The sequence below is a fragment of the Pelodiscus sinensis genome, chromosome 21 (assembly GCF_049634645.1).
Source record: "Pelodiscus sinensis isolate JC-2024 chromosome 21, ASM4963464v1, whole genome shotgun sequence".
NCBI lineage: Eukaryota > Metazoa > Chordata > Testudines > Trionychidae > Pelodiscus > Pelodiscus sinensis.
The window spans coordinates 8428367-8443967 of record NC_134731.1 but is presented as its reverse complement, the minus strand read 5'-3'; the positions used below and the strand labels follow the sequence as shown (position 1 = coordinate 8443967).

Below are 15601 nucleotides of genomic sequence, written 5' to 3'. Positions count from 1 at the left end.
CATGTCAATGAGATTTTGGTTTTTTGCTTCTCCCTCATATGCGGCCCCTGACTGACTTTTCTGTGGGTGGACGACCCCTGACCCAAAAAAGTTCCTCACCCCCATGTCTTATATATGATCATAAACATTTAAAATACTTAATAAAATAAACACCACACTTTCATTTTATTTTTGTAAAAAAAGCTGCTTAATATATGATATAGTGTAAATTATTTTCTCACTTTGTGTATTAAATATTTCAAGGTAATTTTTTTCTTTGTTTTAATATACTTCCTTCCCTGTCTCGCACAAGGATGTGCATAGGCAGACCTTTACAAAACCTCAGACCAAAATTCCAGATCAGGATCTAAACTTCATGTATATAATGATTCACCTTAAAACCCCAAATGTGAAAAACATAGAAGACTGAAATCTGATTCTCCCCAAATTTCAGTTTATTTACATTCAGTGTTTGGATTCAGCCCCTTAAGATGGTAGGTTCGAGTTACAAATGCCAATCCAAAACCAGATTCACATCTAGCTAAGAGAAATTCAGCATGATACTCCCTCATACACTCCTTCCATTCAACAAAACCTCTCCCCACTGCCATTAAATGCTATAAAAATTAATCCAGACATGTTTTCTAATTAGAATGCAAGCAGCAACCAAGGTGTCATGCATTTGTTGCTCTACTCCAGGATCTAGTATTCCCCCTGAAGCAGAAGAATTCAGTGCAGCCAGTTGTCCTACAGAGGGCAGAGGAATATCATTAATTACCATTTTCTTCAGTAGCCGAGGCTGCTTACTGCTCAGCTAACTTCCAATGAGGGCTTTGGAAAACCCTATAAAACACCATGAGGAGAGACTAATCCCAAAATCCTATGTGATTGGGAGAAGCTCCCAGACAAGTTCCCAGAGATAGTCTCCCTGCAAGGTGTTTGTTTCGTATTATATACAAAGAACAGCATATAAAACTAATATAATATTATATTGGTATTATATATATAAACTTTCATTACAATGCACGTGTTTATTATATATCAGGCCCTGGATTTTACACAGTGTAGAGTTGAAATACTTTTTAGCTGGGGAAACAATAGAAAAACAAAAGGATGTATATTTTGTGTTGTAAATTACATTTTGAGGCTATGAAAAGGTGGCTATAAAACTCTACATTGGTTGTTGTTGTTTTTTTTTTATTTGCTTTTACTGTAGCATACAATGAGGGTTCCTTACCATATTTGTTTTTTAAACGCAATATTATGAAATTGTGGACACACAGAGTTTGAATTCTGTGGTTGTTCATTCTGGACTCTATTTTTTAAGGTTTAACAGGCATTTTGATTCTAGAATACAAGCTCACATTATTAATGGAGGAACATGTATATATTTAATATAGAGAAATAATAAATATAGGTACTTGTAAATACTCTGCTATCCAAAGGTATGCTACCAATATCCACCTATCTGAAAGAAGAGAGGGTTTTTAGTGATGGTTACATAAAATGCTCCTAATGTATTATTTTATCCACAGAGAACATCCCATGAGCCAAATGTTGTGTGATTTACACTAGTCCCATTGGGTTAAATCCTGGCCCCACTGAAATCAATGGGATTGTTGTCATTGAATTCAGTGGGGCCAGGATTTCACCCATTGAGATTAATAGCTCTATTGTTCTGTATAAAGTCCCTCATCCAACCAGGCATTTCAGCTCATGTATACCTTCACATAGATGGGTAATCTTATTGAAGCCAACAGGCTTAATTCTTTGATGTCCTGCCCCTCATGTCAGCATTTACACTAAAGCAAAGTGGGTGTAAAACATTACAAAATCAGACTGGTAGCTTTGCCCTCACTTTGCATTGGTATGAATGGCAGCATAATATACAGAACAATGGAGAATCAAACCCACTGGGACTATTCACATCCTTAAAGTTGTTCACATTTTGAGAGATGTGTTGGGCTAGCTTCAGAATATGTGGAGGTTAGTCATTGGTAAAGGTACTCCAATAAGATAAACACAAACCAAACAAAAAATCCCTACTCCTAACACACCATGGAGTGTTAAAATATTGCAGAAATCCAATTTCCTTCTTCCATTTTATTCTGTTTGTTTCCTTTTTTGCATTTCACTCAGCTTGGATAATTAAAACAGACAGAGACAGACTAGTCTGTTTCAGTTTCTGGATCATATGCCCTAAAGCAATGCTACTGCTACTGCTACTGTTTAGATTCATAATCATGCAAAACAATGTTTGTATAATAAATAAATCATAATAATAAAAATATTTTTTCATTTAATTTTTAACACACTCCTGAAAGCATTTATATTCAGACTTGGTATTGTAAAGTCTTCTTTCTGTTTACAAACTGGAAATATGAATCCCCAAACTAGTTAACACAGTTCCTTTAATGTTACTGTAGATCTTAATGCTTATTTGCTAAAATAAAAACATTGATTTAAACGTGTCACAGATGTACAAGTGTGCTCCTGGAAGACTACAGTAAAAACATCATCTTCTCATTTCCCTCATTCATATTTCCCCTTGTTCTATGAAACCTTTGGATGGCTTTTTGGCATTTGAGAGACTCTGAGGTTATGCCCGCCTTAGCAAATCTATGGAAGAGTATAGCACACTTTGGCTACTGCGTATAAATACATTAAATTAATAATAATACATTGCTTTTATTTTTAACTGTTTCTTTTTATGAACAAAAAAACAAGGATAGGCATATAGAAATGTAAAAAAAAAAAAACTCCATCCAAGCACATACACTAAACAAGGGGCTGATCATCCACTAAACATTTCAGTCTTCAATATCACTCCTCATTCGTTTCTTACCTTTGTGAGATAGAACCGTGGTTACAAGTTGGGCTGCAAAGTACATGCATCAGTCTGTGGCAGAATTCCCATAGATATCAAACTCAGTTACATGCATCTGAGTTGCATCCACTGAAGTCAATTGAAATGCACTCTCAAGGACAGAATTCAGCTCACCTGGAGAACGGTGGTATAAGGCCCTAAACATTTTGCAGTGGAAAATGGCAATTATCTCCCAAAACAAACAAAAAAAAATAGTTGAAATGTTTCATTTTCATGAGACAAATTTTTACATCAAAAAATGTTTCAGCAACAACATTTTTCCCCTGAAAAAGGACGGGGGGGGGGGGGGGGCAAGGAGGGCATAAAGGAAACCACAAAAACTTTTGTTTTTGTTTAAAAATATTTTTTAAAAATATTCAAAATTCATTGCAACAAAGAATTAATATTTATTCTCCAGATCTAGTAAGGACAGTAAGGCAAGATTTATTACATGATTTTTTTTGTTTTGTTATTTGTGGAATAAATGTGCCTGAAAGAGCTAAATGACCATTTCTCATTGGAACGCTCTAGTTTGTTCTTGAGTTTACTATATATTTAACGTATTTTAAATAGATTCATGTAGGTTTTAAAGATGCTACTGGTATACAGGAATTAGAAAAGCAGAGAAAGGTGCTGTAAATATTAGGAAAATAATTTATATGAGAGAGTAAAATATATTCTTGGCCAAGGGCATCCGCAACATACAAACCAACACACACACTCCACTTCAATGTCAGGGGAATGTAAGAGTGCAACATTTATTTTCTCTATACAAAATACATTTGTCCAGGCTGGTCTTAATCTAGTGTCCCTCTCCTGACAGAGGCTTCAGTTCAGAAAAATATTTTAAACATGTGCTTACCCGTATGCACATGAGTCATCCCACAGAAATCAGTCAGGCTGTTCATCTGTTTAAATTAAAGCACATGCATAAGTGCTTTGCTAGGTTGGGGTCACGGTGCCATACCCAGAAGACCCAATGATGTCATGGCAACTTTGTGTGTGTCCATCGATGGCAATTTTCAACCCTATTATTAGAGGTAGGAAACATATGAACCCAGCCTGCCTGACGTGTTTATCAGGATCCCCTCCGATTCAGAGTCTGCAGAGCAAAAGCTTTAATTTAAAAATAAAACAAGAAAAAAAGAAGTTACTAGTTTTTATAATCGCAAAGAAAACTTTCCAAACATTGGACAGAGAATGCCTGGTACAGAACTATCATCCTGAACCTGCAAATTGCCTGGAACAACAGCTCCAAAAGAAGTGACTCACCCCACTCATTCTAATCGGGTCTTGCCTATACAGCCTAATGACAATAGTTTAAAGACACAGATTCTGTTGTTTTAGGTGCTCAGCTATTTTTCACAGTTAAGACATTCATGTCTGAACATGATCCGGTTCACACAAGTGGCAAAGTGCAAAAAAATGGGTAGTCCTAAAAATGCCCTGCCTTCCCACCCCCCACACACCTTCCCTATTCAGCAATGCCAAATCCAACTGTGACTTTACTAAATGTAAGTTCAATTCCTACCTAAGGGCCACTGTCTACTCTCAATCTTTGTACAAAGCTCCTTTTTTTTTTAAATCAGTGAAAGATCTACCGAGTCCTAACTTGTGGACCCGGCCCACAGTTTATAATTAAAATTTGTAATTAACCTTTTTAGAAAAATCGGTGGTGCGCTCCTCCATTGATATTTTTTACACCTGGGTTGGAAGTAAAATGCCTAGTAAATATCTGTTCCCAAAACACCATGCAAAGGAGAAAGCTAACAAACAGTGGTCATCTTTGTACACCGAAAGCCTTTTTTTGCAATGGCGCCTTTCATTTTAGATGGAGCTTTGTGAGTACTGCTGTAATAAGTATTTCTGGCTACCCAAACACACACAGTAGATGATGTACAAGTAAAATAGAAGACTTTTTCAAACCGATTCTTCTTGTCCCTAGTACATTTTCTTTGACCAGTGATGTAACCCTTTGATCCATCATCTCTCCGTTGAACAGCATTATCTAGGTGAAGAAATGGGCATGCCTTGATTAAGCTTAAATGTACAAGTCTTATATTAGGCTGTGTACAGGGCTGACAAATGAAAGGGATTCACCAGATTCTTATAAATACCATTTTTTTTAAAAAAAAGGAGGCCTAATTAAATACTTTCTGCTCTGGGAAAATAACACAGAAGAGCCAATGTGTGAACATTACAGTTTTGGACCCTACGTTGAATGGTAAAAGTATCTAAATCATCAATCATATTCTTAAATTGTATTTATTTATGGATTTGTATCATGTACCCACCATTCATGATCTGGGCACACATACATATATTAAAATAATATACATACTTATCTACAAATCAAAATGTAGGTACATTTTCACCCTAAGATACAGATCTGTACAAAGCTCCCCCATCACTCGCTCAAGCATAGGCCTGCGTAAATAGAAACTAACGAAGAAAGGAAGCTGCGACTGAGACCAAAGGCAGTTTCCAGCCGTGATAGTAAAGGAGAATATGGTCCACAATTTGTCACAAAAGAAGAGTTGTTTGAATGCTGGATACTCACAGACACTTTAGGATCACTTTGATTAGTCAGTAGAAACATCTTGTTAAATTTGAAATGGCAAAATTCTTCAAAGCAGTATATTATTTACTGGCGGGGGGGGGGAGAGAAAGTGCGTGAAAACAATGAATGCACTAAATTTGGATTACTATAAATAGTGAATTCCTTCCCCCCCCCCCCCCCACACACACTTTTTTTAGTAAATAACATTGCTGTGAAAAATTTGCAAAAGTCCTTATTTAGTCTTACGCAGTCAGATACTGAGCAATCCTTATTTTGCGGTAAAATAAAGGGTTCCATGCTAATTTCAATCTGCATGTCAAACTCCAGTTTATGTCAATGGAAGTTTGGTGCCCAGATCTAGGCCTGGACACAGTCCTGTCTCATCAGTCTGCACTTTCTACTGCAAATTAGTAGCAACACAAAGGCTCTCCCGGCAGGCCACCGGAACCAGCAATAGTTAAACAAGAAGAGATGAAAAGAGAATTTAAAAAAAAAAAAGGCTTGAAAAGCCATTGTGTGTCTTTGCATGTGCATAATGTGTATTTTTCTATATAGAAAACAAATACATACACACACATACACGCACACATAAAATACTCACGCAAACACATATACTCAGCCTTATTTAAAGCCCTGTCTAAAGAGTACAACCCCACAAAAGAGCTGGGCATGTAAGCAAGGGTCCAGCATCCAATCAGCTTCAAAAGGAGTTTTGACAGTGCAAGCAATGCAGGAGTCAGCCCTGTGTAAATATCTACCTTATTAATCAGAGTCCAGAGCTTTAGGGCTTGTCTCTGTAAAGAGCTCAGAGCTTTGGTTCTGATCCAGCAAAGCACTTAGGTGACTGCTTAACTTTATGAATGGAACTACTCACATGCTTAAGTTAAGCACATGCTTAAGTGCTTTGATGGATTAGAGCCAGAGTTCTCATAACCTTGTGGACAGTGCCCGTAGTTGGGCAAAACTCCTGCTGATTTAAGCTGGGGTCGTTGTCTGAAATAAAGACTGCAGGATTGGATCCAGTAAACACAGGTGTTCCTCTGGCCTTGTAAAATCTAAATCTGAGTTACATCACATTTCTACTTGTGTGTTGCATAAACAAATACTTAAAGCATGGTACAAATAACTCACTGCAAGAAAAAAAGGAGGGAAAAACACTTGGCACAATTTCTTCAGATTATGCCTGTTTGGGAAATTCTTCATATAAAATAACTAACTGAACAATAAAACAGCAGCCCAGACCAGCCCCTTAATAGCAGAAGCATGTATAAAGAGCATCAGTCCAGTTAAATCAAAATAGATAATGAATAGATCACCTCCAATTTCATTATATACATGCAAAATGGAGCAAAAAATTTGAAGCACTTGATATAAAAATAAAGCAGATCAAGAAATGAGTTACACACAGAGCCCATGAGTTTAGAAAGTCTCCCCTGCATTTAATAAAGCATGATTTTTAGAAAAAAAAGAACACTAACAGGTCCCTTGCAGATCATTTATATTAATCTTATTATATAAGACATTCTGTGTTTAAATTAAACTATAGCTTAAATTAAAATGCCCCCTTTGCTGGGTCTGTAAGCCTAGGTGTTTGTCAACAAAATGTGCAATCACCAATGAAAATTACATACTGTATAATTTTAAAGCGTTCGGACTTTTTTTCCCCTCACCAGAAAGAGAAATAAGCAGACTTAAAAAAACAGAGCATATAGGAGTCTGTATTCAAGAGCAAAATTTCTGGGACTAGTTAAAACAAAAAGAAAACAGCCAAATTGAGGGATGGAGAAAAAATATAATTTTACTCCCCTCTCATTAATTGAGTACTTGGAAAGGTTTTTACTATGTGAGTTATCAAACCAATCTTGTACTCCTTATGCAGACATCAATGGTTATTTTTGCCTCAGTAAGGGCTATAGACTGAGACAATGTAATAATTCACAACTGATATTTTATCTGAACTTTTAAGAGTTGTAAAGGATAGTGAGTCTCAGAGCAATATGTGTCTAGTGCAACATCAGATGTACCAAATGCTATAAAACAATGGATTTCATATCAGCTCTGAAAAAGGAATTAAAATTAGCATTTCTTGTGGTACATTCGTTTTATATTATCTCTCAGACCACCAAATTGGAAAGCAGAATTACCTATGGAAAATAAATTGAACTAAAAATGGATCAATCCTAAATCATATATTTACAGGCTTTTGACAGAGTCACAATACAGTTTTGTATATGCATAAAAAATGAACATTTGACACATTTTGTGCCTTACCATAGACCTAGAATGAATTAATATAATTAAGCAATTTGATTATCTTCCAATTCTGTAATTTAATTGATAGATGAACATATTTTTGCACTGTATCAATTAAGTCTGCAGATGCAAAGAGAGGATGAAACTACAGATGCAGATGAAGATCGATGTTAACAGGGTTTAGACTTCTACCAAAGCAAAATAGATACACAATACAAGTATAGTGGATGTATCTTTCCAGGGCTATTTTACTCAAGAGGATCCATTTAAAATTATTTAAAACATCAAATGAAACACAAGTTATCTAAACATCAGATTTTCTAATTTTATTAAAAACTCACAAATTTTATCCAACATGTTTTCTTTCATACAGTGAATGGTCTAATATGCACTGGAGGTCACACAAGCTTAGGTTTATTAGAACAATAAAAGACATATGAGAAATTTAATATATAAAGAAAAAAGTAGCAGCTGTTGACTGCATATTTGACCATAAAATTTAAATATTTTGGACTTTTCTTTTAAAGACACAAAAATAAAACCTGTGTGGGTCTATATAAGTCATATTAACAATTCCATGAATGTTCAACAGGACTAAAAATTAGCAAAGATGTTTGTTTGTTTAACCTTATAACACTTTAAAAAAAACCACTTTCTCAGGTTGCTGGTGCAAAGCACCTTACAGTATTTGTGCTATATAATTACTTTATTTGGCAACTGTCTGGTTTTCGTGGGTTTTTTCTTTGCCTTCTGTAAACAACACCTTTTACAACTAGCACAGTGAACCACAAGCCCTGCAGTCTGTCATGTAACATCTACAGAAAAGAAAGTGATCTATTTTGGTTGGTTGCTCAAAACATTTTGCTTTTGAACAAGAGGTTCTAAAACAGGATTTATTAGTAAAACATTGAACTCCTGAATTTAACATTATACGTAAACAGTTGACTGTTTTTAGTTCAATAGAGTCTTTTGTTTAAGGTTTTTTTTTTTTTTTTTTTTTTTTTTTTGTGAAGGTAGAATACTTATTTGTTTGTTTCAAGTCATTTTTAGTGAGAGGTCTGGTTCGTGACCTTTGTTATTATGAGGATTTTGTTTTTGTTTTTGTTTTTTGTGTATGTAGCTTTGTGAAGGTAGAAGAGTTGATGCTGAGGGCTTACATTTAGTATTTGTTATTTTGGCAAAATAATTTAAAAAAAAAAACCAACAACAAAAAAGTCCCACCTGATAGTCAGCAGGCTCACATTTCTGAAGCTAAAAAGAGTTTGTTGTTGTTGAACTTTCTGAGAGACAAAATTAACAAATTCATAATGCCAGAAGCATCCTTAACCAGGAACGCTAGAGTTCTCGCTGCTTCCCCCCTCCCTTTCTTTGACCTTTGTTTTGTTCTTTTTTTTTTTTTAAACAAAACATTTCTAAGGATTGTGGCTCTTAGGGTGACATCCAACAGGGTATTCAACCTATGGCAACACTTTTACTGTACAGCTTCACCAGTGTCTTTTCAAGGGTACAAAAAAAGTCCCTTTTTGTTTGTTACAACCATAGTATGAAGATTGTCCCGGTCTATAGCAAAGCTTGCCTTGGAGTGATTTGGATTCAGTTCATTCCCAAGGTAAAATTGTCTTAGGGCAAGAGAGATGTTATATTTATTCATTTCTGTACACCATAACATAAGCAGACTAGAAGATCATCACTTACTTAGACCCAGTTTGTTTTAAAGCTACCACACAGCCGCTTCATTCATTTCTGGGGGATGTGACAAGTGATTGCCGTAAGTAGCACCGCCGTTGACAGATATCGAAGAAAACGGAGGACTTGGACCAAAAACTTCTGCAGACATGGAGTGCAAAGAACCTGGCAGGTTGGGCTCAGGGCTGGGTGAGTCTCCAGGTGGGTGTGACATTATGTCAGTGAAGCGTTGAGCCTCACTGGAAGGGTGATGTCCAGGTAAAGGGTGATCCATCCCACCCAAAGGAGTTCCTGATGGCCCAGAAGAGGGCACAAAGGGGAGATCAACGGGCGTCTGAGCTTGAGATGAAGGGGGTCCTTGCGGGAAGAAATCATAATTGCTTCCAGGGCCATAATATTCACTCTGATAATCTATGAGGCAAAGAGAGAGAGAGAATAATGCAAAGGAACTAAATGTTAAAAAAAGAACTTGGTGCATTAATCTGATTCAAAGCTAACTGAAAGCAGCACGCATCTTTCCACTGAGTTCACTGGGCTTTGGCTCAGGCCCTCAATTAAGCACCTCGACCAGATGTTCAGAGGAGCCCAGTACCCAGGTAGACACTTAAATAAAGGAGCCAGATTTTCCTAAGTGATTGGCACTCAGGAGCACTTACTTCCCATTGAAGGACAAGTGCTCCACCCCCAGCTGGCCTCTCCATTCAGGTGCCTATAGAGGTGCTAACCGCTTTCAAAAAGCTGGCCCTGAATAGGGGTTCAGGTGCTGATTTTCAGAGAAAGGTGCCCAACTTCACACGCACTGTATAACCATAACCTTCTGCTCCAAGGAGTTGATGGTAAGTACAGGAAAGTGGGGTTTTTAAGGTAATGTGCTTTGCCCAAGCAGATTTCAGAGAGCTAGCCCAGCTAGTCTGTTTTGGCGAAAACAATAAGGAGCTGGTGGCACTTTAAAGGCTAACAAATTTATTAGGCAATAGGGAGTCCTGTGGCACCTTTGAGACTAACCAAAACACACAGAATCATGAGCTTTTCTTGGGCAAAACCCACTTTTAGTTAGTCTCTAAGATGCCCCCAGACTACTCGTTTTTTGAAGTTACAGACTAACTGCTGTGTTAGGGGATAAGCTTCCTGAGATACAACTCACTTCTTCAGATTCGTGAAGAACAAAAGAAGGGACACCGAGATGGGAGTGTGACAATTAGCACGGATGTCACACTCTCATCTTTGTACCCCTTCCTTTCTTCTTTCCTTTACTCTACAAGCCGCTGAAAAAGTGAGTTGTCTCTCAGGAAAGCTTATGCCCGAATAAATGTGTTAGTCTTTAAATGCCACTGGATTCCTTGTCGGTTTTGCCCATGCAGTGATCGGATTCATTTTTCAAGTTTCAGCAAGTCTGAATTCCAACCTTTTGTCTCCAAAGAAGGCACCATTGCACGAAAACAAAGAGAAAAAAGAGAAAGAAACCAACGGAATTTCAAAGCGAATACTGCGTAGCTGATAAGATGACGTCTGCATCTGGGTGGATTGGAAAGCCTTGGTGCAAGTTGTTTTAGCAGGAGGGATCCACCCCTGTTGATCCTGGCCCACAGGATATGCCTAGCACCTTTCCTATATGTCTGTCACTTGATCTACTGAAATCCAACCCCTTCCCTCCTTCACAATGGAGCTTTCACACCACCTCAGATTACCTTGCTGGAAGAATGCAGGGGGAAAGGCAGTGGAACCCATTTCAAATAAAAGGGAAAGGGGGAAGGATGAGCAGCCTAAATTACAGTGAAATCAAACAGGTGACTGTTCTTTTAAAAGGTGTCTGAAAACAACACTGACAGGGCCTGTTGTTTTACGCCCGCTCCTTATTCTCACCTTAGGAAAATGCCACGGATCAAGGAGTTTATTTCTACCCAGAGCCGCGCTGACTGTAGGATGGGGCTACACAGGCTGTGGCTCACTACATTTGATTGCATTCTTCATTTCTGTGCCTTCCTGTTCCCTCCATTCCCTCCTCCCCCAGACAGGTTTGTGAGCCTAATGTGTTTGTTTATTCCCCCACCGTCAATTGGTGCATTCATTCCAGCTGGGGTGGGATGCTTTCTGCAGTTTGGTTTATACACATTCCCTCGGATTCATCTAATGTGTAACAGACGAATCCCAGGAAGAGCCAAGGAGCAGCCAAAACAAGGAAGAGAGTGGGAGGGAGCCTTTCACTATACCAAGGACAGGAAACCTAAGGCCTTTGCCAGGATCAGGACTTCCCTCCTCCCCCCCCCCCCCCACAGCATTGGGGAGCCCACGCTGGTGCTCTACCCTCCCCAATCCCATGGGGCTGGAGCACACAAATCTACTAGCCTGGTACCTCCCAAGGTTCTGGTGTGTGAGGGGAATGCGAGGAGTGTCTTTCTCCTTCTCAGCTGGGGGCCACATCAGTGAGGGGGTTTTTATTTTATTTTATTTTATTTTATTTGCTTCTCACTTGTGTGCAGCCCCCCTCGACTGACTTTTCTGTGAGTCAGCAGCCCCAGCCCAAAAAAGGTCACCCACCCCTGCCCTATACCAACTCAGATCTTTACTTTCAGCAAGACAGCTCCTGGGTTTACTACCAGCTCTGTGTCTTGTATCTACCAGGATCTGGGAAAGGGAGTCCTTCGCCCAGGGCAACTTTTCTGTGGGTGCCTCTCCCTTCCTCCAGAATAAGATAGCCCCCTCCCTCCGAACCTTCCCCCAAGCTTTGCAAGGAGATTTTAACTCCAGGACTCCAGGAATGTGCCCCCAGGGCTGCCTTCTGGAGAGGAAACAGGCTTGGAGGAGAGAAACCTCCCAGGTCTTCCTCCCCCAAACCTCCCCCTCTCCTGCAGACAAGGAGCAGCCCGGCCCATCCTCAGCCCATTTCCCCGCTGGTGTTTCAATGCTCTCTGGAGCCAGGCGCCCCTCCCCCCCTTCTCCACCAGGCGACAGGGGCTGCTTGGTAGGGATCTGCCCGGGCCCTGTACCCCTCCCTGGTAACTCCCCCGTGCGCAGCCCGGAGACAGCGCGTCGCAGCCGGGGCGCGGGGAACCTGGCCCGGCCGTGGCTTCTCTCCCGCGCCGGGGCGCGCTCACCCACCTCCGTAGAAAGAGAAGGGCCCGTTGGGGATGAGCTCGCCCGGCTCCAGCCGGTCCACCAGCGGCCTCATGCGGCGCGGGCTGCGGAAGAAGGCGTGGCGGCGGGCCCCCAGGGCGCTCAGCTGCTTCATGCGCCGCTCCTTGGAGCGCCGGTTCTGGAACCACACCTGGGCCGGGCGAGGAGGAGAGAGAAGGGGGGAGGTGAGGAGCCGACGCCTGGGACAGGCTGATCCCCCCTCACCCCAGGCGAGCCTGCAGCGAGCCCTGCCTCCGTCCATCCCCCCCAGCCCGGCAGAGCCGCGCAGGCCAGGGACCCGGGCGTGGCGCGCCCCTAGACCCCCTCTCCCCGCGCCTAGACGCACAGGCAGGGCACCGTGTGACTCCCCGTCGGATTCCCCCTGCAGACCAGCCCCGCGCTGAGCTCACCCCAGCCCGGCGCGGATCTGTAGCCAGGGCTCCCCGCCCCTCTGCCCCCCAGGCAGGGACCAGGGCTAGCAGCGAGGAGGCGGCGTGTGGCCTCCCTCCCCGCCGCCCCCGAGGCGCTGAACCGATTCTCCCGGGGCTCCTTCCCGCTCTCCCTCCTGTTGGGTGTCCCTGTCCGCCCAGGCTCTCAGCACCTCTTTCCGCCCCGAGCAGGCGGACGGAGAAGGACTCTGCAGAGCCCCGGGGGGCAGGCGAGAAGCGGGCTGAGAAACAGCAAAGTGCGTGGGGCCATCCGGGCGCCGGGGACAGACCGTAGGTCACTAGAGGCGGGCTCCCCCCAGCCAGGGCCCGTCTGGCCCCCACCCCTGGCAAAGCCGAGTCTCGAATTCCCCAAATCCCACCAGCACTGAGACCCGCTTCGGATGCACCCGCGGGAGCGAGAGGCCGGGTAGCAATGCGCAGTGGAGCGCTAGCACCAGCCCCGGGGCGCGGGCTGTGTCGGATGGGGCGGGACTGGTCTCCGAATAAACCCAGGACCGCAGAGAAAAATGACCCGCGGGGCTCAAACAACCTCTGGGGAACCCAACGAGCAATGTCTCCGGGTGCTTCGAAACGGGGTTTGGTTTGAATCTTTTGTCCGTGGAGACGGACTCGAAGCACGTCGGAGAGGGGATTTAAAGCCAGCGTTGCGCCTCCCTCTTCAATAAAAACAAAGCAAAGTCCTCAGCGCTTCGCTCCCCGGGTCACTAATTAACTTCAGGGCTCTCCCGTCCTGGGGCGGCGGGGCTAGCGAGAGCAAAACCCCGCTCCAAGGAAAACAAAGGCGGGTGCTATTTTTCTTTTAAGAGGGGGGGAAAACCCACCCGGACACAGATGTTGTTTTGCCTTCTAGTTGCGGCCTCGATCCTGTCACCTTTGTTCAGGCAAAACGCGCCGAACATCAGGTGCAAATTAAGCGCCGGTCTAATTTTAACTTCATGGCAGATAGTTTCTGGGAAAGGTATGTACACCGAAGCGTTCATGTGTACACACAGAGATGCATATTTACACAGACATATATAACTGAATGTGTAGCGATAGAGATACACATTGTGCGCAAACAATTGCAGAGTGTGTATATGTAGTCACACTATAGATCTAGATAAGATTAGATATATAGTGATAGCAATGTAGCCGTGTTAGTCTGATGTAGCTGAAACAAAATATTAGATATATAGTGTGAATGCATATATACACGGATACATGTATAGCTGCATACACAAGAATAAAGGATATACATAAATGAATACATGTTTCTATAAGAATAACGAGAGTACATATATAGACACACACATACACACCCTTTATTCTTATATATGCATATCCACAACTGCAAAGGGGCTTATTAACACACCCATGCACAGCTCTCTCTTTGTGTACACACACGTATCTTCTTCTGCTACACAACTAAACTGTCCTTAAATGCGCAGTCGGTGCTGAACGGAACATTTCAAATCAGGCCCTTTCGCTTATACCACTGCGGCTGCAGGTCAAGAATGATTGAGTTAATTCTTATTACCCTGACAAGATTACTCCTAATTATCCTCACACTGAGACTCTCCAATCTAACCTCGCCTTAATGGTCCCTTAACCCCCCATTACCCCCAGCGCTGCGGGTTTATAAACCTTTTAATAATTCCAGCGCATTGTCATTCTTATTTATCCATTAACCCCTCACATTTCTGGTTATTAATTTCGAGCCCAGTCGCAGCTCCTTCCGCTGCCTTTACAAAATAAAGAAAGTCCGGGCATGGTGTTAGGGGCCACATCTCGGGCGAACCCCCCGGTGAGGGGTGGCTGGCAACGCGAAGCGAGGGCGCTGGCCGTGACATTCCAGTTTGGGGTGACGATGCAGGCGGGTTTCAATCTTTGCATTCACGATGCTTCCTACATATTCATTCATCTCTAAAGCCTGAAGGTACCTGGTAGTTTGGGGTGTGCTAATTTGCTCTGCACCAGGCAGTAGCAGTATCAGGAGGCATTATCCTTCCTTTCTTCCTGGCCATTCCCGCCTCCTCTTATTCTGTGTTTTCCTGTCCCTCTTTCTCTGTTTCCCCCCTTCTATGCTCCTTGCCTGTTCAGCTGTTGCTGCTCCTTGTGGCTTAGAGGGCAGGAGCTCAAGGAAAGGTGAATATAAAACGCAGGGAAGGTTTTTTCACCTCCTACAGCGTCTCTCAGCCCAACCCCACAGAAGGAAATTTCAATACACATCAGGCGCCGGGCACATCAAGCAGCTGTTTAGATCTTTCAATAATATAATTGATGGATAATGAATTATATTTCAATGCCCAAACAGGACTTTCCCTGTTTTGTTTTTTAATTCCTTAATTTTTAATTTCGTGGGACTGACCAGGAAGCTAAGCACCCAGGCCTTTGCTTTCTATAAGTCTGCCTCGGTTTTAGGTACAGTCACTGTGGGCTGCATTCTCACGCTTCCCCCTGACTTTTGGAAGGGGTCCGGGTCATGGAAAGGTAGAGAGCGCAGGGAATGAGGAGGGGTCTGGAAATCTTGCCTTCTGTAGGCCTGGAGGCTTTTTGCTACCCAGGGGAGACCCGAGGCTAAATCCCTTCTCTTTAACTCGCTTAGCAACTCAACCCTCTCCCCCCCCCCCCAATTGATGGTGCTGAATTTGGAAGTGAATCCTGTAAATCAAGGATGGGGAAACTATGGCTCAGAGACCGGATTGGGCCCTCGGC

General features: G+C 42.2%; 1 protein-coding gene across 3 annotated transcripts in view; it reads right to left on the bottom strand.

Annotated features, from left to right (window-relative positions):
- Nucleotides 1-8625: 8625 nt before the first annotated feature.
- Nucleotides 8626-15601, bottom strand: part of LHX1 (LIM homeobox 1) — a 62877-nt gene continuing 55901 nt past the window's right edge. For all 3 annotated transcript variants that reach the window (XM_075904765.1, XM_075904766.1, XM_006138626.2), the window contains exons 4-5: nt 12444-12609; nt 8626-9755 (exon numbers count right to left, since the gene is read on the bottom strand). In XM_075904765.1, coding sequence (XP_075760880.1) covers nt 9376-9755; nt 12444-12609 — 546 coding nt within the window. In that variant the 3' untranslated portion in view covers nt 8626-9375. The remainder of the gene's footprint in view (nt 9756-12443; nt 12610-15601) is intronic.